This window comes from Electrona antarctica, assembly GCF_951216825.1.
Source record: "Electrona antarctica genome assembly, chromosome: 15".
Lineage (NCBI taxonomy): Eukaryota > Metazoa > Chordata > Actinopteri > Myctophiformes > Myctophidae > Electrona > Electrona antarctica.
The window spans coordinates 46,541,561-46,550,478 of NC_136796.1; the positions used below are offsets into that span (position 1 = coordinate 46,541,561).

Genomic DNA, 8,918 nt, shown 5'->3' on the forward strand with positions numbered 1-8,918 from the left:
TGGTTCTCCAACATCTCAATGTCACTAAAAACTAAACTTCAGACCACCCAAAACAACACATATTGAATAAATTATTCTTCTTCGTTTCTATGATTCCAGAAGTCTGTACCACAGAGCAGAGTCTCCAACACCCAGCCTTCTGTCTATGAAGAGTGACTGGTCTAAACAACATCCTCCTGACTTCAGTAATGAACCTGGACCTCCAGATACACAGTATGTCAATCATCCAATAGCCTACAATTCAAGGTTCAAGGTTGTACTTTATTGTTCCATCTTGTGTACAGGTACACCAGTAAGACGCCTAAGTGCAAGAAGCGAGGTCGCATGCATGCATGCGCCTGGGTGATGGCAGACTGTTGGCCGAGCGCTGGCGCTTTAGCATGGGGGGGTCAGGTCAACATGGAATGAGTTCTGTACTGGCCATATAATGAGCATGTCTACAGGTACAGGGTTTGATGAGGTCAGATCAACATATGGAAAGTCAGAACAGGTCAGCTCCATATATGGAGATCTAAGGGTGGCAGCGGGGACATTCCCTTGAAGGTACAGGGTTTGATGAGGGCCGAGCCTTGATTTTCGGGCCTGTTGAGAACTCTAGTTTTCGCCAGCTGCACTAATAACTTTGGGGCAGGCCCGTCTAGAGTTTGACTGGATTCGACAGTTATCGGCCAAAAGGGTGACATCGAAGAGGAAGGATGGATGGGGAAGGATCAACGTAATGTCAGAACAGGTTCTGACATATGGAGATCTAACGGTTTGAGATCAGATGTAGAGTTGCTGATGTGTGTGTGTGTGTGTGTGTGTGTGTGTGTGTGTGTGTGTGTGTGTGTGTGTGTGTGTGTGTGTGTGTGTGTGTGTGTGTGTGTGTGTGTGTGTGTGTGTGTGTGTGTGTGTGTGTGTGTGTGTGTGTCACGCAGTCAAACCACACCTGGACTGAAGACACCCAGTCAAACCACACCTGGACTGAAGACACCCAGTCAAACCACACCTGGACTGAAGAAACCCAGTCAAACAACACCTGGACTGAAGACAACCAGTCAAACCACACCTGGACTGAAGACACCCAGTCAAAACACAGGTGAACAAAGTAAGAATGTGCACTCATTGAAAATTCATGCTAATAAATTGAACGCTAAGAAATCATAGACTAAATGTTCAAATAATTATTGTCTGTATCAATTAAATGTTCAAATATTTATTGTCTGTATCAATTATATCCAAGTGCATATAATGAAGCTAAACAACTACCAACTCAACAGCTGGACAAAAACAACTGATCTTGTGTTGTTACTTTTGCCTGTTTTTCTGAACAAATTACATAGTTTCTGGAGGTATTTGATTTATAATTAATGTGTGCTGTATACATGTAAAGTTATAAATTAACCTCAATGTTTAAAACATAAATGTTCTTCTCATTGCAGATGTCAGTCTGCAGGATGATTTGAACGATTATAAGGACAGTCTGAACAGTCTTGATGAAGTGAAAGACGACATGACGGAAGAGTCTGGAACCTCCGTCACCGGTACCTACTCAGAGCTCTATATCTCAGCGGGAGAGAGTGAAGGGGTTAATCGCCAACATGAGGTGATACAGCTTGAGACAGTTTCCAACATGAAGACCTTCCATGACGAACCAATCAACTGCTGTAAAATCTTTAAGATCCTCCTCCCTGGCAAAAAGACACCCAGCACAAGTGTTCTGACCGAAGGCATCGCTGGCATCGGAAAAACATTCTCTGTGCGCAAGTTTGCTCTGGACTGGGCAAGAGGTTTGGAGAATCAAGATATAGATCTCCTGGTTCTCTTTTCATTCCGGGAGCTGAACTTGGTCAGAGATAAGCAGTACAGCCTTCTCAAACTGATCCATGATTTCCACCCAACATTAAAGAAGGTCACAGCAGAGCAGCTCGCTGCCTGGAAAGTTTGCTTCATCTTTGATGGCCTCGATGAAAGCAGGTTTCCATTGCACTTCGACAAAAATGAAATCATCTCTGATGTCACAGTGACATCATCGGTGGATGCTCTGTTGACAGACCTCATCAAGAGGAATCTGCTCCCCTCGGCCCTCCTCTGGATAACCACCAGACCTGCAGCAGCCAATCAGATCCCTCCTGCATGTGTTGACATGGTGACAGAAGTGCGAGGGTTCACAGACCCCCAGAAGGAGAAGTACTTCAGGAAGAGATTCAGTGAAGAGAAGCTGGCCGACAGAGTCCTCTCACACTTGAAGACATCGAGGAGCCTCCACATCATGTGTTACATCCCACTCTTCTGTTGGATCATTGCTACCGTTCTGCTGGACATGTTGAGGACACACACCACGATAGGACAGCTGCCCAAGACCCTGACTGAGATGTGCTGCCACTTCCTGTTGGTTCTGACAAACAGGAAGAAGCAGAAGTATGGTGAGACTCATGATGTGAAAAAGAAAGAAAAAGAAAAGGTGACTCAACAGCAGCTCACAGAGACTGACAGGGAAGTTCTTCTGAATCTGGGCAAGCTGGCATGTAAACATCTGGAGAAAAGTAGCATCATGTTCTACCAAGAAGACCTGGAAGAGTGTGATCTTGATGTGAAAGACACCTCACTGTACTCAGGAGTGTGCACGCAGATCTTCAAAAGAGAGAGTGTGCTCTTCCAGAAAACGGTCTACAGCTTTGTTCATCTGAGCATCCAGGAGTTTCTGGCTGCAGTCTACCTGTTCCACTGTTTCACACAGAAGAACATGGAGGTACTGAAGACATTCCTGGAAGATAAATACAACAGTAACAGCTCCCTCTCCGACTTCCTGAAAGCTGCTATGCAAAAATCCCTGAAGAGTAAAAATGGCCACCTGGACCTACTTGTTCGGTTCCTTCATGGCCTCTCACTGAAGTCCAACCAGAGTCTGTTAGGAGGCCTGCTGGGTCAGAAAAAGAACAGCCCAAAGGAGATCCATAAAGCCATCCAGAACCTGAAGGGGATGTTAACTCGTGATGATGTCTCTCCTGACAGATGTATCAACATCTTCCACTGTCTGATGGAGATGAACAACCACTCATTACATCAGGAGATCCAACAGTTCCTGAAGTCAGAGAACAGAAAAGAGAAACTGTCTGAGACCCAGTGTTCAGCTCTGGCCGTCATGCTGCAGATGTCAGAGGTTCTAGTAGAGTTGGACCTGGACAAATACAACACATCAGTGGAGGGGCGAAGGAGACTGATCCCAGCTGTGAGGAACTGCAGAAAGGCTCGGTTAGTAGTCAAGTGAATAGAAACATCCTAGAGTCAATTTCTCAAATAGTGACTAGTGGTATTGTGTCCAAATGAAGGCCAGTCGTCAATAATGCAGGGTAAAAACAAAAATAAGTCTAAAATCAACTGCATTGTTCCATGCCCCTTTTAACGCCATAAAAGACAACCGTAAAATCCAATGTTAAACACACTTCACTGTGGTGAAAGCACTCAGTATTACAAGTTCAAAGGTGTCACTTGTGCTATACAGTATACAGTAAGCATACAAGCTACATACAAGCTATACAGTAAGCATACAATGCTTTGCATCGCTCATGCGATGTAATGTAAACAACAGCCACAGCTTTGTGATGTGACATGAAATAATAATAGCTCAAAATAATAACATTTTGAAGAAAATACAATTATTGTACAAAGGTTGAGCTAGACTAAAGGAAAAGCCATGGAGTCACTTGATCTGTAGGGTTCATCCTCCGGAGACCATGTGTGTGATATGATCTGTAGGGTCCATCCTCCAGGGACCATGTGTGTGATATGATCTGTAGGGTCCATCCTCCAGGGACCATGTGTGTGATATGATCTGTAGGGTCCATCCTCCAGGGACCATGTGTGTGATATGATCTGTAGGGTCCATCCTCCAGGGACCATGTGTGTGATTTGATCTGTAGGGTCCATCCTCCAGGGACCATGTGTGTGATATGATCTGTAGGGTCCATCCTCCAGGGACCATGTGTGTGATATGATCTGTAGGGTCCATCCTCCAGGGACCATGTGTGTGATAAGGCAGAGGAAAGCCTATTGGGTCATCAAAGTCTTAAGTGTCATCATCTGGGTAGCATGAAGGTGCACAGCATCCTGGCATAATGTTGTTTGGGTCCTAAGTGTTGTAGGTGATGATTGAATTAAATTGCCATTATCAATGCTGTATAATGGCTGAATATCCATGGACAATTAAGTTATAAACAACGTATGTTTGTCTAAGCTCCAGATTCAATAATTATATTTGAATTGCCACGGTTCTTTTAATTACTCTGTTAAAGGAGCATACATTAACAGTTGTTGCTTGTGAAATGGATCGATATTAATAATATAAGACACTTCTTATATCTGTGCATATGTTTGATGCAACGTTTGGAGTTGCTCATTTCCTTTTCTTGGGTTAAAAAGAAAAGAAAAAAGTACCACATTGGATAATTCTTTCACCATTCTTATAACTGTCCAGCTGGTCAGAGCATCACTAGCATGTCCTGGTTCTGTCTCTTGTCTCTTCATAACCTCCATATTGTAGGTTATGAAATGTTATAATATTGTAGGTTATGAAAGGTTATAATATTGGGGTAAATTCAAACTAACAGTAAAGCCTGCACTGTGGCCCATCTTGAGGAGACAGGGAACAGAAATAGACTGAATGCTGGTCTCCAGCAGCTTGTTTGTAAAGCTTTTACACAGTTTAGGCAGTAAATATGCAATGCAGTTTGTTCAGTCTTCATTTCACTCCTTTGATATCATAATGTCTATCTTCCTCTGTAAAGTCATTCTGTGTTGTCAAGTGGTGTCTATATGTCTGGATAACGAGATAGGAGATGTTTTAGTTAACTTCCATGACAGTGAACTAGGTATAATTTGTTTTGAACATCTTATTTAATCTGCATTTACAGACTTGTTGGCTGTAAACTCAGAAAGACAGACGTTGAAGTTGTGGCTTCAGCGCTCAGCTCTAATCCTTCCCATTTGAGAGAATTGGACCTCAGTGAAAACGACCTGCAGGACTCAGGACTAGTGGAGCTGCTCTGTGCTTCACTGAAGAGCCCACACTGTAGACTGGAAGTTCTAAAGTAAGATACATTTACCACATTTATTTTGATTACTTCTGTTGTAGTATTATGTTCTGTATTATGTAAGGGATAATATCTGGCTAGGTGGTCATTGTCGGGAGATAATTCACCGACAGGGAGTTTAACCACCGAGGCGAAGCCGACAATGACCACCTAGCCAGATATTATCCCGCTTATTACATGGCTAACTAACATAAATTAATACATTGACCCAAAACACAACAAAAAAAGTATTCCATAAGTTTGTGCTGGTTGCGTCTGGCCAGCTGCAGGGCTGCAGCACTGTCGGAAAACAAGGAAGTGAGTTGATCAAATAGAATCCATTTTCGGGTCCTGCTTCGTCTATTTCTCGCTCAAATGTTTTCAAAAACATTTGCAAGAGCAATGTTTAGCTGTAAATGACATTGGCCGCGGTTACATGCAGGCTGATCATTCCGAATAAATACTTCAGAATAAAATACATCCGAAGTTATGTTTTTTGCTGCGTGTTTACATGGGAAATGGTCATTCCGAATGAGCGTTTACAAGGAGAGGTGATATAAGACATGATACATGTTAATTCACGTGAAACTACGCCATCTGTTGGACACATAACATATAGGCAGTTCATTCATTATGTGTCTCAACAATAGGCTACAAACATTACAGGCGAAAGACGATACTTTGAAATCCCATCATTTCATTCTGCATTAGCTTTGAGGCTGCTGGTTGGATAGGGGCGGGCGTATATGTTTACCGTCTTTTATTCCCCACCCGCGGCGGCTCCCCTTCTCCGCTGGGAAGGTGATCATCTCGTTTTTATCACAGTTATCAACTTTTCGCTGTGCGCCTCACAAGGCTATTGGGTTTATTTGTGATTCGTCTTTGCACAATGCACGTACATTGTGTACGTAAGCGCTGATCTACAGGCTGACAACGTGTCCCAATTAAACTGCAAAGCCGTTATGTTTCATGACGTTTTGGTTGCAACTTGGAATAGGCAAGTTATAGCCTCTAAAAGTTTAAAGGGATAGGATGGACATAATAGCGTATTCTTGGGGTGTGTGTCGTGTGTGTGTGTGTGTGTGTGTGTGTGTGTGTGAAATTACCGAACAGCGGACTGTCGTCCTCTTTCTCCTCTCTCCTCTGTCTTTCTGTGAGTCCCCCACTTAGCCTACAGTAGCATGAAGCATCCAGATAGGCTGGCTATATAACCTATAGGCCTATCAAACATGTTTGAAAATTATCAGAGTGATCATCAACTCGGGACGGTTGGATCACTCACAGATCACACTCACAGATCAGGGGGATCATCACCACCACTGCTGCTGCAGCCTGCTCCAGGTTTTTTTTTGTGGATTTCGGATCTGCAAAATGCACGAAATAACGCGCTCTATGTGCAAACTCCTCGGCGCGCCTTGGATATGAGCGCCTTGGAGTTGGAGCGCCTTGGAAATGAGCATGCTCAGAAAGACCAGAATGAATTTACATCCGAAGCAGTGTATACATGAGTCCAACTTTCGGCCAATCGCATTCAACATTGGAATAATCCGGCCAGTGACATCGGAATGGTTTTTAAATCGCATCGAGCATTTTCATTCGGATTTAAGTTTTTGTAGGTGTTTACATGACAACGTTTAATAGGATTTAACTTCTATTCGGAATTAAGAGGGGTTGAAAGACCTCATGTAAACGTACCCATTGTGTGTCACTAGTGTGTGTGTGTTTACATGGCTGTCATGTTGGAAACAGCAGTAAATCAAGCGGGGCGCAGCCGCGCAGCTTGTGCTCAGAGGGTTTGATTAGGCAGCGGTCTGTTATACAGCGGAGCGGTCATTATCGACACATAATTCACCGCTGAATTAAGCGATTGACCAATCAGAATCAAGCATTCAACCAAGCCATGTAATAAATGAATATAATATGAATGCAGTGGTGATATGGCTCCCCCATATCTTGCCAGCATGATTGAACCCTACAAACCCTCCCGCGCACTCAGATCAGCCAACGCAGGGAAGCTGGTTCCCTCACTAAAAACGCCGGGACAACGCTCCACACGTCCCAAACGCTTCTCCCTTCTGGCCCCAAAACTGTGGAATGCACTTCCCGTTGCAATCAGAACTGCAGCATCACTCCCGATCTTCCGCCGTAGTCTGAAAACCCACCTTTTCAGACTCCATCATGGCCCATAGCACTTACCCTACCCCCTTAGACAGCACTTCTTAGACTTATATAGCATTTGAAACAGACTTATAGCATGTCATGTAGACAGCACAATAAGTGCATTGTATGTAGTCATAGCACTTCATAGTATATATGTACAGCATAGTATAGCATATATGTATAGTTTATATGTATAGTGTCATTATATAGATATGTTCTAGTTATAGTTTATATGTATAGTGTCATTATATAGATATGTTCTAGTTACGTTCTTAGCTTACGCATGTTTCGCGATAAATGCATTTTACATATGTGATGTATTCCCATGCTTTTTGTTCTTGCTTAATGTAAATCGCTCTGGATTAAGAGCGTCTGCTAAATGCCTAAATTGTAAATTGTAAATTGAGAATGTATTAATAAGCTTGATATCATGGTTGGTAACCCAAGCTTATGTGCCTGAGTAGACGTTAAAGTTACCCAAAACATGTTTAAAAGTGTAATATCCCTTAAAGGCAAATGTATCGGCTACTTCATCACATAACAGAGATTCTCACAACGTGTTGTGGAGTTGTAGATCAGCTATTTTCGACTTGCGACCCGTTGTAGCTACGCCACAGTTATCAAGCTTCTTAATAATATTATAATAATTCATATTAATATTACGGAAGAAACAGGCAAACATTGTGAAAATAGCTGATCTGAAAGCTCACTTTAAGGCACTGTGAGCTTGTAGTTTGGTAATATTTTCACATTAATGTAAGGGTTACAATTCCAAGTGCTGCTAAGGGTGGGGGTCCCCATTCAAATATGATTATGTTGGGGCCAGGGTTTGTTTTAATGGAACTAAAGCATCCAGGTGTGAAGGCACCCTAAGTGGGACAAGAGAGTCCTTTATTTATGTATTTATGTATGTTTTCATCTTGTGTTTCAGACTGGCTCACTGCGGCCTGTCAGAGAGATGCTGTGAAGCTCTGGCCTCAGCTGTAAACTCTAATCCCTCCCTAAGAGAGTTGGACCTGAGCCTCAACGTGGTGAATGATTCAGTCCTGGAGAACTGCAAGTGAGTAGACTTGGGCTGTGTCCATGTTGGACAGTGCAGTGTTTCCCTTTACAGTGTATTCACTCTGACACGACGTCACAAAGCATGCAGAGAGAACAATGCAGTGCCTCAAAGAAACTATAGGATAGCAGGTCAACAATGAACATCTGTCACAATGTAGGCATTTATCAGACGCTCTTAATCCAGAGCGACTCACAGTAAGCAAGAACAACACATGGTAATACATCAAATACATAGGAATAATCATCATAAGTAAGCTAATAATCTACCAGTAGAATATCTGTACAATGAAACTATACACTATAGAGAGCTATGTCTACATAATATGCTATCTAAATTACATCATTTGGCCATTGAACATGCCTGTAAGGTTGTCGAGGCTAGGGCAAGTGCTACAGCAAGTGCTACGGGCTAAGATGGTGGAGTCTGCAAGAGGTGGTTTTCAGAGTCTGAAGAGGTATTGAGATCCAAACTGGGCAGCAGTGAGTATGTCTGGATGAGCTGCAGGGCCAAGATAATGATAGGAGAAACACTGTAGTGTCAGCTAGTGGAGATGTTGTGATACACAGTTAGACATTGATGCATTGTTGTTCTACTTCCTACAGAGTGAAACACTGTAGTGTCAGCTAGTGGAGACATTGTGTTAG

The 8,918-nt window shown here is 42.9% G+C and overlaps 1 protein-coding gene across 1 annotated transcript; it reads left to right on the forward strand.

Moving 5' to 3' along the window:
* Nucleotides 1-201: 201 nt before the first annotated feature.
* Nucleotides 202-8,275, forward strand: LOC306938898 (protein NLRC3-like; the record flags this gene model as incomplete). The annotated part of the gene is made up of 5 exons (XM_079523262.1): nt 202-213; nt 948-1,087; nt 1,422-3,234; nt 4,893-5,069; nt 8,143-8,275. The coding sequence occupies exons 3-5, from the start codon at nt 1,493-1,495 to the stop codon at nt 8,273-8,275; spliced, it is 2,052 nt and encodes a 683-aa protein (XP_079379388.1). The 5' UTR covers nt 202-213; nt 948-1,087; nt 1,422-1,492.
* Between the last annotated feature and the right edge of the window lie 643 nt (nt 8,276-8,918).